Source organism: Fusarium tjaetaba (genome assembly GCF_013396195.1).
Source record: "Fusarium tjaetaba strain NRRL 66243 chromosome Unknown NRRL66243_c0000130, whole genome shotgun sequence".
Lineage (NCBI taxonomy): Eukaryota > Fungi > Ascomycota > Sordariomycetes > Hypocreales > Nectriaceae > Fusarium > Fusarium tjaetaba.
This window is the reverse complement of record NW_023501326.1, coordinates 21,899-35,359: the sequence shown is the minus strand read 5'-3', so window position 1 is coordinate 35,359 and position 13,461 is coordinate 21,899. Positions and strand designations below refer to the sequence as shown.

General features: G+C 49.3%; 6 protein-coding genes across 6 annotated transcripts; 4 read left to right on the top strand and 2 right to left on the bottom strand.

Moving 5' to 3' along the window:
• Positions 1 to 1,936: 1,936 nt before the first annotated feature.
• Positions 1,937 to 3,313, top strand: FTJAE_6664 (transcription factor; the record flags this gene model as incomplete). Its single annotated transcript, XM_037353299.1, has 3 exons — positions 1,937 to 2,006; positions 2,065 to 3,229; positions 3,280 to 3,313. The coding sequence occupies 3 exons, from the start codon at positions 1,937 to 1,939 to the stop codon at positions 3,311 to 3,313; spliced, it is 1,269 nt and encodes a 422-aa protein (XP_037206207.1).
• A 1,089-nt stretch (positions 3,314 to 4,402) lies between these two features.
• FTJAE_6663 (3-hydroxyisobutyrate dehydrogenase) lies at positions 4,403 to 5,505 on the top strand (the record flags this gene model as incomplete). The annotated part of the gene is made up of 3 exons (XM_037353298.1): positions 4,403 to 4,504; positions 4,556 to 4,726; positions 4,777 to 5,505. 3 exons carry the CDS (start codon positions 4,403 to 4,405, stop codon positions 5,503 to 5,505), a joined length of 1,002 nt encoding a protein of 333 aa, XP_037206206.1.
• A 973-nt stretch (positions 5,506 to 6,478) lies between these two features.
• Positions 6,479 to 7,562, top strand: FTJAE_6662 (phospholipid-translocating ATPase; the record flags this gene model as incomplete). The annotated part of the gene is made up of 3 exons (XM_037353297.1): positions 6,479 to 6,710; positions 6,769 to 7,267; positions 7,328 to 7,562. 3 exons carry the CDS (start codon positions 6,479 to 6,481, stop codon positions 7,560 to 7,562), a joined length of 966 nt encoding a protein of 321 aa, XP_037206205.1.
• A 158-nt stretch (positions 7,563 to 7,720) lies between these two features.
• On the bottom strand, positions 7,721 to 10,161 carry FTJAE_6661 (AP-3 complex subunit beta-2; the record flags this gene model as incomplete). Its single annotated transcript, XM_037353296.1, has 3 exons — positions 7,721 to 9,865; positions 9,921 to 10,063; positions 10,122 to 10,161. The coding sequence occupies 3 exons, from the start codon at positions 10,159 to 10,161 to the stop codon at positions 7,721 to 7,723; spliced, it is 2,328 nt and encodes a 775-aa protein (XP_037206204.1).
• Positions 10,162 to 10,535: 374 nt separating this feature from the next.
• FTJAE_6660 (uncharacterized protein) lies at positions 10,536 to 11,219 on the top strand (the record flags this gene model as incomplete). Its single annotated transcript, XM_037353295.1, has 1 exon — positions 10,536 to 11,219. One exon carries the CDS (start codon positions 10,536 to 10,538, stop codon positions 11,217 to 11,219), a length of 684 nt encoding a protein of 227 aa, XP_037206203.1.
• Positions 11,220 to 11,469: 250 nt separating this feature from the next.
• FTJAE_6659 (kinetochore NUF2) lies at positions 11,470 to 12,912 on the bottom strand (the record flags this gene model as incomplete). Its single annotated transcript, XM_037353293.1, has 2 exons — positions 11,470 to 11,586; positions 11,641 to 12,912. 2 exons carry the CDS (start codon positions 12,910 to 12,912, stop codon positions 11,470 to 11,472), a joined length of 1,389 nt encoding a protein of 462 aa, XP_037206202.1.
• Positions 12,913 to 13,461: the final 549 nt, after the last annotated feature.

The window sequence follows — 13,461 nt, the reverse complement described above, 5'->3', positions numbered from 1 at the left end:
CCGATTTACGAAGCTCCTCCTGGCCAGATCATGGTACCTAATGATCTGAGCCTCCTCCAGGGTAGATTGATCTCTACTTGCTCAGAGTCGAGATAAGACAGTGATTTATAACCTGCAAGTCACCCAACTCTGAACGCGTGGACCAGTCGGCAATGGACCCATAAATCCACAAACCTCCGCGTTGCTGTCATGCAAGTGAATGCACGTCGACAGATTTGAGACATGAGTGGCAATACATGATAACGTAACTCAGTTATAGCCAGTCTCACAGGGCACTCCATGTAAGTCTCGCTTGTCACTACAGTACATGAGCAAGCCTGGCAAGCCAAACCTGGGGTTGAGACTCTGAAGCAGTGACCGGAACTACCTGAGCTGAGCCATTGATTAGCTTGAATTGCTTTTGGATGAATCCCTTATTCCCAGTCAAACTCTATTGAACGTTCTGAGGTCTGTTTTAGCTGTCAGATCTGGGCGATCAGCCGAGAAAAACACTGGTTCACAGAGCACAGCGTTACTGTGCTTGTTGACGCGCGATAAGTGACATGGTGCGTCGCCATTCGTCAGAGTCGCAGATGTTAGCAGCCCATCTGTCACCGAACCCAGCAGAGACGAGTGAGACTACTGTACCAACTGAGGTCACACCCATCCATTAGACATTGTCTTCTCCGTGACCTCAGCAGGTTAGCTCATCCAGCCCCATGCATGTCGTGTCTCGCTTCCATCTGAATCCCGTCTCATGGCGCAACCGCAATCGCAAATCTGAAAACCACAACCCGAACCCATGCGCATTTCCCCGCGTTCTGAAAAAGAACAAAGTCGCCTGTTCGCGCGCGCCGGGCACAGCGAGGTCCAGGGGGACCCTAGGGACTTGTTGGGGGTGTGGTTCACCCTGAAGATCGACGACTTTGGTTGGCGCTGGACCTGTTGGGCTGGTTGCTAGGGGCGGCAGAAGAATTGCTGGCTGGCTCTAGAACAGAGTTTCCCCACGTGCACTCCTGGCTAAGTTAGTAGCAGAAGTTGAAGTTGAAGACGACATCATGGACTGTGGAAGCGATGATACGCGACTGATAAGCTAGACTGCAAATCTCGTAGTTCTCGACGCCGTCACTTGGCTCAACAAATAAAGAAATAATCAAATTAAACGAGCATCGGCGACTAGATCTGCCGGTAGAAAAATAAAAGAGGGACGTGAAGAAGGGAACCTATTTCGTTGGTACGTACTTGTTGCTTCGCTGGCAGGAGGAACTCTTCGGGTAATAGCGCTAAGTCAGGTGCACGGTAAAATGGGGGTAATTTGATCAAATATTAACGGGCTACTCCTAACTTACCTAGCTCCACCACCCAAATATCAGTACCAATCTATCTCGCAGCTCTCCACTTTCTTACATCACGCTAATCTCCTTTTAGCCCAACAGGGCCGTCTGCCAAATCCTCGACGCTATCGAGCATCTAATTTGCGCGACTGGTTTCCCGTCTCGTCTCAGCTCTTCCCTCGTCTCGCTCGTCGACTTTGTCGCGATCCTTTTTCCACCCTCACATACCTCATCTTGCTTTTCTTCTCCCCCCCCCCTTATCTCTACGGCATAGGCACCGTTAGATTTGTCTACCTCTTATCAATTTTTACTGCCTGAAGCGCCATTGACGTTCTTCACGGCTCCTTTATTCTGCTGATTGAATTAAGCCCTGCAATTGACGGTACGTCCAAAGCCAAATCTACTACGGCCCGTTTCCGCCCAAGTCGAGCCCGCGTCTGGAAACGACCACCTTTCATCGCAATCGATCACTGACGCGACTTTTTATCCTTACACAGGCTCTACTATCTAATTTATCATCTTTTGCGCCCCGGTATACGAGCGCAAACACAGACGCCCGTCGCGATTACGGTTCGATTTGTCGATCTCCAAATTGGTCGTTTTGCGCATAAGCATCATACAAAATGGCCTCTCATCAGGAGCGCACCCTGCCTTCTAAGCACAATCCTCTCATGACAGAGGATGTCCCGGATTGTAAGCACTCCCAAGCTATTTCAGTGTCGCGAGATCGCAAGCTTACAATTGTTTCTAGACACGGATTTGGTCGCGCGTAGACGTCTCGGACAAACCAAGCTGACACCTAAGATGGCCGGCACTGGTGAAACTGAGCAGGCGGCTCTTGGCGTTTTCGATTATGCGCATCTCCGAGCCCCCCTTCCCAAGGGTATCGTCTCGGGCATCTTCAAGTCGAGCCCGAGTAGCTACTTCTTGATGCGACGCAGCTTCGACGGTTACGTCTCGGCGACCGGCATGTTTAAAGCGAGCTTCCCTTACGCTGAGGCATCCCATGAGGAGGCAGAGCGAAGGTACATCAAGTCTCTTCCTACTACGAGCCCCGAAGAGACTGCCGGCAACATTTGGATCCCTCCGGAGCAGGCTCTTGTCCTCGCCGAGGAGTACAAGATTGCTCCTTGGATTCGCGCGCTTCTCGATCCCGCCAAGATCACCGTGACCACAACTCCAGACTCTTCTTCGCCCAAGAAGAGCATTACCGCCCCTCCCAAGTTTGATCTTGCCAAGGCTTCGCATCCTGTGCTGGCACCCCCCACCCCTTCGATTATTCCTCGAAGCACTCGATCTCGTCGTTCTGCTAGCCCCACAAAGAGCACAAGGCGCGCCCCTGCCTCGCCTCGAAAGCGAAGCACCCGCGCCAAGGCCGAGACCATCGAGACGATCACTGAGAAGACCGATCTCGTAAATGGTGTGGCCGAGACCGAGGCCAAGCTCGAGGAGACCAAGCGGGAGGACATTGTCCTTCAATCGACAGAGTCCGAACCAGCTATCGTTCTGGAGCCTAGGGAAGAGGACCCCAAGGTCAAAGTGCACGTTGAGGAGGATATCGTGAAAGATGAGGACGGCGTGGAAATGAAGCGCACTATCACAGAAGTGGAGCTTCCTCTGCCCACAGCGGGCGAGCCTCCAACTGCCGAAGAGATTGCCCAGATGATGGAAGCAGCCAAGGAGATGGTCCAGAAGACCAAGGAGGTCGAAATCAAGGCCGACGAGGTCGATGAGGCCCCAGGTTCAGCCAAGAAGAGCAAGCGAAAGGCTGCAGATATTTCTGTTGGTGACAAGGAGACAGAAAAGACTTTAGAGGAGGCGCCTCGGTCGAAAAAGGTGAAGACCGAGACGGAACTAAGGAAAGAGAAGGTGAAGAACCGGGCGTTACTTGGCCTGGGTGCCACGGTTGCAGTTGGGTGAGTACAGATCTATCTTCTGCTGGAGAGTCAATGCTAACGTTTGACAGCGCGATTGTTCCTTGGCTTATGAACTTTATCTAAGCAATGAATTGTATGTCATGTCTTCGGAAAATAAACCCGGTCTTTTAGCAGGGACCTGAATAAAACCCACCACGACCATGGCTGAGATATGGGACGGGCGGACTGGATTGGATCGGCGCGGCAATTGTATTTCTTGGTTGTTTTTCTTCATTTTCGTCTTCTGTCGTTGTGTCTCGTTTTAACGGAATCACTACCCAATACTCACTCACCCTGCTGCTGTAATGAGATGTCGAGAGTGGCATCTCGTTGAGACGACACCCTTTCGATGTCTTTACTGCTGCTATTACTTACCATACCATACCACATCACTATACCATACCTTATCATACCATACCAACTTTGACCTTTCCTCTTTTTTTCTTTATCAACTTTTATTACCAAAAACTTACTTCCACCCCCCCTTTGCACATACCCCTTTGACCTGGGAGATACCAATACTAGAAGAGTTGGTAGAGACTTGGTCTTTTGCTTGATTGGTTCTGTTTGCTTAACTGGAGATTTCGGAACGACAGAGATGGAGATGGGCATGATGAGGGATGTCCATATGAGAGGGGATGGTAGAGTTGACTGTGTTGACTCTATAGGATTATGTATGAAGACGTTGAAGTAAAATAAAATGAAAACTTAATATGATAAATCGTATCTAAGTGAAACAAGTATGAAAGATTGGACAGGTCCTCAGTTATGATGAACATGTGGTGAGCATGCCCCAGGTTTTAGTGTATTTGCTCCCTGAATATCCCCGCAGCTCAGGTGCCTGCACAGGCTTCCCCGCATCGTCCCTCCGCCTTTTTACCCATTTGATCTCCAACTCGGTCATCGTGGCGTGTCATAGTGAGAGACTCCCCCGTAGATAAACTCGGTAGGTCTGGCTAAGTACGGTAATGGCCGGCTGTGATTCGGGTAACCATTCCCCCACACGCCAACCTCGAGTGAGACCCAGGGCATTTTGTCTGTTATTGTAATGATTTATTTCTTTGTATCTTGTCAAGCTTCTTATTTAATCTTATATACCTTGTTCCAAGTCAGACATTGGTTGTGATCTTGTCTAGTAAACTCGAACTGTTCATCGTCCTATACTCGGCTATCATGAGACCTTCAACACGGCTTGGAAGCTTGATGCTTCGTCGAGGCTTTGCAAGTTCGGCACGACGACTAGACAATTACGGCTTCATCGGTCTAGGACAAATGGTAATAATCTCCTTTCAAAGAATGGTTGTCAAATACTTACACAGAGAATAGGGTTATCAAATGGCAAAGAACCTCCAGTCAAAGCTGAAACCATCGGACAAGGTCTCCATCTTTGATATCAACCCTGAATCAATGAAGGGTCTAGAAACAGAGATGAAGGCTGCTTCAACGGGAGCTAAAGTTGAACTGGCCGCCAGCGCATTCGACGCCTCTAAAGATGCTGTAGGTGATCCCACTCACCGTGTTTGTAGCTGTCTCACTGACACATCTAGGACACAATCATCACTGTACTACCAGAGCCTCAGCACGTCAAGGGCGTATATGAATCCATCATCACTTCATCTCTCCCCAAAAAGGACCGCGTTTTTATCGACTGTTCAACCATTGACCCTTCCACTTCACGCCAGGTCGCCAAGACTGTGTCTTCTGCCGGGCAAGGCACATTCGTTGATGCGCCCATGTCTGGAGGTGTTGTTGGCGCAACTGCTGGAACGCTCACCTTTATGCTCGGTGCTTCACCCAACCTCATTCCTCGTCTCGAGCCCGTTCTTCTCCTCATGGGAAAGAAAGTACTTCACTGTGGTGACCAAGGGGCAGGTCTATCCGCCAAGTTGGCCAACAACTACCTCCTGGCTCTGAACAACATCGCTACCGCAGAAGCCATGAACTTGGGTATGCAATGGGGTCTGGATCCTAAGAAGCTAGCTGGTGTGATCAATGTCAGCACAGGACGGTGCTGGCCCAGTGAGGTCAACAACCCTGTTGCCGGCGTTGTAGAGACAGCACCAGCCAACAGAGATTATCGAGGAGGATTTGGGATATCTCTGATGAAGAAGGATCTGAGACTGGCTATGGTGGCTGCTGAGGAGGCTGGCGCGAGGATGGAGTTGGCAAAGACGGCGTTTGCAGTTTATGAAGCTGCTGAAAAGGAGGAAAAGTGCAAGGGACGGGACTTTTCTGTCGTATACCGATATTTGGGCGGTAAAGAGGAGCAGTCATGAAACAGTGACCTTGGAAGAAGAAAGGGGTGATGACGCATGGCTCGTACAAGTTGAGTTGGTGTTGTCAACTCGTCCATGCTCGCTCTTGAATAAAAGAATAGACCAAGAAAGAATAAATAAATCCATGACATGTGATAGTCACACTAAAAGGGCAATGTTAGTGTTACAGTAGAGATAAAGCTTGTAAGGTATCATCAGATCTAGGTATCCGTAGATCTCATCATGAAACATTGAATTACACCGTGAGAATCGGGTCGGCAGCATAAAACGATCCGAAGTCCTCAGCAACTAAAAAACTGCAGCAAAGGAGGGCGGCCGCCAAGTGTAATACACCTGCATAAACGCTACACGGACACGTTCCAGAAGCGGAAATGCCCTGTAAGCGAGCACCAGAATGCGAGGCCCGACGCGAGAAAAGCGAGATTTACGAGCCAAACAAGCATTTCCAACGTTGAAATAAGCGGATCTGCACCCGGGAATAGACATAACCGGGCCTTGGCACTCGCATCACCAACTGTTGACGAGCTAGTTCACTCGAATTTAACCTACGAATTAGTTGCTGTTACTGTATTTACAGTGGTTGATGTCCCGAACTCCGGGTGCTGGTCCCGTAAAACCCGGAGGAATTGGGTCAGGTCGTAATGAGAAAAATGAAGTGGATGGATCGAGTCAGCAACGATGGATCTTGTATGTACATACCGTAATCATATTCGGCCTATCTTTACACCTTCTTCCTCTCTTTCTTTCTTTGCCCTTCTTCTTCTCCCTCTCTTCTCGTCTTCTCTTCTGTTTCTGCTTCTTCATGAAACAAGGATCCTCTCATACAAGCGGGTCGCTTGAAACGAGTCCATAAGTCATCATCATCATACACAGACCAAGAGGCAAATACCAGTGACAATCACTGCCCTCTCTTCATTTACTTGGCATTTCTTCACCTTTCACATATCTAGCAATACACCGACATATCTTCAAAATGTACGAATTATACGCTCGTCGACCGGCAAGTTTCGACGACTGTACCGACATCACCGCCCTCTGTCCCGTCAGCGCAACTGTCCTTGGTTATGTTCCCAACAAAGGATCCAGTTACTTCTTTACCATCTGTTTTGCGATTCTGTTCCTATCCTCTGTAGGACTGGGTGTTTGGAAAAAGACATGGACATATGCTGCGACTCTTGGAGCTGGTTTACTGCTAGAGACGATTGGTATGACAGGAACTCACTAAAAGGAAGAGAAAGGATGATGAAATGCTAACAAGCTCAGGATATATCGGCCGTATTCAGATGGACCCTAACCCTTGGAACTCTTCAGCCTTCCAGACCCAAATCTGCTGTATCATCATCGCCCCGACCTTCATCTGCGCTGCCATCTACCTCACCCTCAAGCACGTCGCCCTCGCTCTCAGCCCAGATCTCTCACGAATTCACCCTCGATGGTATCCTCGCATCTTCCTCCCCGCCGACCTCTCATGTCTCATCATCCAAGCCATCGGTGGTGGTGTCGCAGCAGCAGCAAAGCGCAACCAGCCCGACCTCGCTAGGAACGGTAACAGGACCATCATTGCCGGTGTCGTCCTCCAGGTCATCGTGCTTCTCGCCTTTGGAGCCATGGGCACTGATTACTACCTGCGTGTGAAGAAGTATCTCAATAGCTCAGAGGCTGCCCCTGAGTCGCTGCGAGTCTGGCAGGACAAAAAGTTCCGCATGTTTGGCTTTGCTGTTTCGGGCGCCTATTTTGCCATTCTCACTCGTTGCATTTACCGGTTAGTGCAGAATCCTCATTTATCCTATCTTCTTACATCAGCTGACGCGAGAGATCATAGAATTGCCGAAATGGCCGGTGGTTGGGGTAATCATATTATGCAGGATGAGCCTAGCTTCCTCGTCCTCGATAGCTCCCTTGTTCTCGTCACTGGCTTCCTACTGACGGCCTTCCATCCTGGAATCTTCTTCCCTCAGATGGCTGTCACTATGCAGCGCACCAAGAAGACTGAGGCCGAGACACCCGCCGAATCTTCCAGCGAGGAACGAAAAGTTGAAAACTCCCAGACTGCTTAGAGGGATATGGAATAGATTATAATAGGATATATGAAGGGGGACTTATTGTTTGGTCTTGTTTGAACTAGGGCGCCAGGTAGTGGGACGATATTAGATCAGATCTTGTAGACTCAGATGAGTCCAAGTTGAGCGTGTCTTGATAATGCTTTCTATCGATATTAGGATTTGACCAGTCTATCGGCTTCTCCATCGTCATCGCTATCCGTCTCTTCTTCCTCGTCATCTTCTTCTTCCTCGTCGTCTTCCTCCTCCTCCGATGATTCCTCTTCTGTCTCTTCCTCCGTCTCCTCGCTTTCTTGCTCTTCTTCTGCAAGCCAGTCATCAAGAGTCTTGGCACCCACTGCTTCACCCGTGCCTGTCCCTGTGCCGTTTGACTTGCTAGGCATGACTGTCTTGGCCGCCTCATCGAGCCTCTCACTGGCAGGAAGTGTACTTCTTTCTACGTCGTACCTAGAACTTTGACTGCCTTCAGGTTCTCGAAGTCGGCGATCAGGCTGTTTTCCTTCCTCGACCCAGTCAGGCAAGGGTTCGTAGCCCCGAAGACCATGAATACCACCACCACCTGCAAGTACCAATGTGGAAGAACCCAAGAGGAATCCTTTTCGAGATTCTGATGGACTCGGGGCATGTGGTGCTGGCTTCTCAGCAAGGAGCATCAGCGTCGCCAGCTGGGGAACTGCAAGAAGTGATCGATACATTCTCGCGCGATCACGGAGATCGAATGATGTATCATATCTCACAAGTAGCAGGACGTACTCCCATAGCCTCACAATAGGATGAGTATCTGTATCCATAGGCGGGTCCTCCTCGGCGTCCCTCTCCTTTTCAGCTTCAGTCCTGCGATTGAGATGGTGGAGGTAAACCTTGGCCCCCAAGAGCAAAATCTGTTGCTTAGCAACTGGCGATTCATTTGAAAACTCCTTGAGCAAGATACGAAGAACATCTGGCGCAATGTTATCCTCTCCATTCAGACCTGAGAATTCACCCACAAGCCAGATGATTGTAGCACGAGCCTGGGGGTCAGTTGCAGAGTCGAGATTCTTTGCTAGGCGAACAACCGTCCCAACATGTCCCTGGACGTCCTGTTGTATCAGGTGACGAATGACTGTCAGCGACTCAGCAGCGAGGGTGCCGTCCAAGCTAGTAATTTGACCTAGGAGTAACTTCAAGCATCGAGGAGCTGCAGAGGTATCAGTCTGGGCGCAGCGGCCAATAGCACGCACCGCCTCTCGAACTAGTGCTTTGTTCGTTCCTTGTGAGAAGTGTTCAAGTTCCTTCAGAATAAGACTTTTAACGTGTGAGGGGCTGTGAGGGAAGATGATTGTCAAGATCTCCAGCTTCAATTCCCACACAGGGGCAGTATCGGTGGCCCGAACCAGGAAATGGCTGGCATATTTGACGAAATCAGTGGGCCGAAGAAGACAGACGGAGACGATGTTGAAAAGAGCAGTCTCCTGGATATCCTGAGCTCCACGAAGTAAGGCGATCAGGGGCCCAATAGCCTGCTTCACGTACTCGGGTGTTCCGATATCGACATAGCACCGGGTGACAGCGACAACAACACCGGCATTCCTACTCTGCAGTAAAGGTCTGATGCCATTTAGCAACAATGCCAGATCCGGGTCAAGTACTGAAGATCCCTGATTTTGACTACCTTGTCGCGATTCACCGTAGAAGTCGTCCACTCGCTGGTCCTGGGAATTTTCGGTTGATTCGTCTGGTGACTCTGTCCTTCGAGGGAAACACTTTCGCGCATAATACATCATCAATCGGAGTGTTGCCAGTTGACTCCATTCGTCCATATCCACCACTTGCTTGATCAGCGTGCGATAATGCTTGTGAATAAGGTCTATCCGATCGGGGCATATCTCGAGGAAAGCTGACACGGCAGCTCCAGCAACATAATATTGCTTGTCACCCAGCAAAGTCGTCAAGTAATCGATCAACTGCGGCGCTTGACTCGGGTCTAATCGATGACATTTCGGAATCGCAAGGGCAGCTGCTTTCCGCACGTAGGGGCTCATGTCGGCCACACCCTTCTTGATAGCGAGAGATACAATCTGGCTGATGACGGGGACTCGAATTCCAGACATGGTCTTGAGGGCGAGAGCTCGGACTTGGGGGTTCTGATCGGATAAGGACTTCTGGATAGTGTTGATGGAGAGGAGTGCGAGATCGGGCTCCTGTTCGGCATGATGGATGAGGTATATGTAGACAAGCTTCTTGATTTCGATATTCGGCGAGGCGACATTCTTGACGACAGAGGAGAAGAACGGTAGCGTCTTGTGGTTTCGATACATCATCTGCCTCGTCACCATTAGCGTCAAGATACGTAGTCAAGAGAACAACACCACGCACCGCCATAACACGCCGTAGACCCTCGAGGACCTCACGCTCGTTCCTACTATCCAACAACTTCCTCATCTGGTTCCGATCCAAAGGTCTTGAGCTCGTGCGCGCACCGCGCGTCGCCTGGGCAGCATCGAGGGTGAGCTCCCTCGCTGGATCATCAGTCAGTTCTAGCGACAGATGAAGCGGTCTATTAATAAGGAGACGTACCGGTCTCCATGAGACTCGAGATTCTCGCTATGGACTCCATTGCGCGAGTGAGCCTTTGTCGAGCTTACGCCGCGTTTGAGAGGAGGGAGGGCTTTTGAGGGCGGGTTTTAGTGTAGGTGTTTGAGATGACGTTGAGAGATGGTTGCTGCGGACTGTGGAGGTGGAGGGGCGTGACACCTGGTGGGGAGCTCAACTACCTGCCCTTGGACATTACAGCTTCATCTTTATATCAACAGATTGAGTTGAAGATTGAGAACAATACTCAAGTTTTCTAAAATGAAATTATGACAGTCATTCCACAGACTATGTCATCAGGGTCTAAACATGCAATATTAAACCTCGAAACTCAACTCTCTTTGCTTAACCTTCTTGATATGAGCTACCCTGGATAAATTCAATGGCAACATCACAACCATGGAATCCTCTCATCCCATCGTCGTCTCACCACAAACCCCTTCCGAGCTTCTATCATACATCATATCCTACCATAGATATCCTTCGACAATAATAGTCGGCTCGTCAAAGGAAGAGTTTCAGAGCTCACTCATTGAAGGAATAACACACCACTTAACTCTTCAAGAGGAGCAACTCCAACTCGAAGACTCAGGAAACTCAGAAACACAACCTTCTCATCATCTACTGAAGGCACCTCTCTACCAAATAGCGATATCCCGCCACATAAGATTTCTATTTGTGCCAACCGTCACACATCTACGCGCCTTTCTCTCCGTCTTTACACAAAAGGATTCACCAATACCAGCACCACCAAACTACACGCCTACATCTCGACCACCATTGCTTCTAGTTTACGGACTCCTAGCTCTTCACAGGGACGCAAGTGAATGGTCTGCGCAAGGTATCGGTAATTCAGCCGCTCTTTTAGTCGATGCTGCCTCACGAAACGAGTTTAGAGCTGCCATCATTGAGCCCAAAGGGATAGGAGGACACGATACCCTGGATCACCTTGGAGGAGAGATGATTCCTCTGTTGAATGGCACTTCAAGAAGAGACGATGGATCATGGAGTGGACGGACTGTCAGTGCTAAGCAAGTCCTGAGTCGATGGTTTGAATTCGATACTCGTGAGCAAGAATATTGAATTGGTTGGAGCGCTCCTACGAGAAATCTAGCCAAGCTTCTATCTTATGAAGTGCACAATATACTCGAGCATGTATCAGTACTCAATGAACATCATATCGTCGTTTCCACGATAAAAATAGTCATACTAGGCGTCAACATTAACATATCATCATTACAGCCTTCAACGCCAACCCATGGTATCTATCCCAAATATTACCGCCAACCATAACATAAAGCATGACAAACACAAAAACTACCCCTGGACAGACTTAGGCAATAGCCTGCTCCATCTCAGCAATGTACAACTTGATATGTGCCTCCATCTTGCGGTACTCTTCATGTGCACTATGAACCTCATTCTCAATGTTCTCCTTCAAGTCAAGCATCTATGCACATGTTAGTAATTTGCCACTCAGAGAAAACGTTGCGGGACAGCCTACCTTTTTCTCAGTCTGCTCGATTCTGACACGTCGAACCTCCATCTCCTTGCCCTTCTCAGTCTGCTCCTCAGTGAGCTGCTTATGTACTGCCCGAAGCTCATGCATCTTCTCCTTGGCCTCCCTCGCCTTCTGGTTGCTCTGCTCGCGGAGTTTCTCTGTCCTCTCTGTCCACTTGCTCAGCTGACGTTTCAGCATAGTCTCGGTGCGCTCGACTTCGCGCGCGTTGTTACCGCGCTCTGAGAGGGCATCACGCTGCTTTGCATTACGTGCTAGTTCTTCTTCTTCCTTGGCCAGCTCCGCAGCGATCTCATCGAGGATCTTTATGCATGATGCAACATCTGTCGAGACGACTGAGAATGAATCTGTCGAGGTCTGCAGGGCTCGTGCTCTTCGGTCCAATGCGTCGATGTGTGATTTATCGTTGTTGAGAATTTCACGCAGTTCGGCCAAGTTCTCCTGAAGATCTGAGGCGCTCTGGAGCACATAAGGTCGCAGCTTTGTGCTTTCCTGTTTCAAGGTAACCTTTTCGTGGGTCTTTTGTTCCAACACTGCAGTGAGCTCGCCCTTCTTCTGTTTGGCCTCTTCCAGACGGGCAGCAACCCTTTCTTGGTTCCGTCGAAGCTCTAGCAGTCTCTTCTTGAGCTCCTCGTTCCTCATCGTCTTTTCTCGGACTTGGGCCTCCATGGCCTTGCGGTTGTGTTTCATATCTTCCAGACGACCCTCGTTCTCTTGGTTCTCGGCATAGAGCGTCTCAATGCGTGTCTTTGTCGACTCTGCCTTGTTATAGTACTGGTCGATAACAGCCGTTTGTGACTCGCGGAATCGAACAAAATTGATTAGGTAACTGAAGATCTTGACGAGGCGATCATATGTCGGCTTATACAGGTCGTTGAAGCTGAAGTCGGTGATGCCACACTCAAACAACAGCCTGCGCAGCGACACATAAAAGCCCATCAGGTTGCGAGTGTCGGGAGGGATGACATCCGAGTATTCTCCAACAATATCCTCGGCGGCAGCTCGCATGGCCGGCTCAACAGTCTCACGCGTCGCATTAAGGAGGAGTTCGGCGAACCACTCAAAGATTTGCTGAACATGTGCTGCATTTGGCTTTTGAAGATCTGCGACGGTGAAGTTGATGCCGATGTCAGTGATGCAGCCAACGATTTCGCGGTCAGGGAGACGCATAAAAGCATCTGCCTCGTCCTCCTTTTTTCGTGTCCGCGATTGCTGCTGCGAGGTTGGAATAATACTCATTCGCGGATTGTACGCCATGGTTGCGGTTGTGTTTTATCTTGTCAAAATCGTCTTCTCTCCTTTGGTTGCGCTTTTGGCTTAATTAGTTTGTCACGATTACTGAAAATCATAAACACCATATACGTGTTGCCGTGGAAACATGGAGAAGTGGCATCACGTGACGGCATATCGCGCCCAACTCCATTGTGTCAGTATTGTTTCAGCAAATGGAGATTTGTGCAGATCTTAAAAAGTGGCTTCAGACAAATACGACAGATGTCTTTGATAAACGATGACTTTACTATTGGCCATGTTTAATTTAGTCCCTAGTTATAAGAAGAGAGCATCTTCATCTCTAAATCCTGCGACTGATCTCGAACGATATATGATAACCCTGACAACTCAAGAGGTACTCAAGGGATGCCATATCGAGTTTCTAATACTATGAATGATAACTCTAAACTTCGAACCATCATCTGATCTCGAAATAACACTTTCGAAAACCCAAAGAATGCTGCAGGAAGAAGCACTGACATGTCCCACATAACTGCTATCAGTGACGTTCGCTCGTATCACTAAATATAGTCC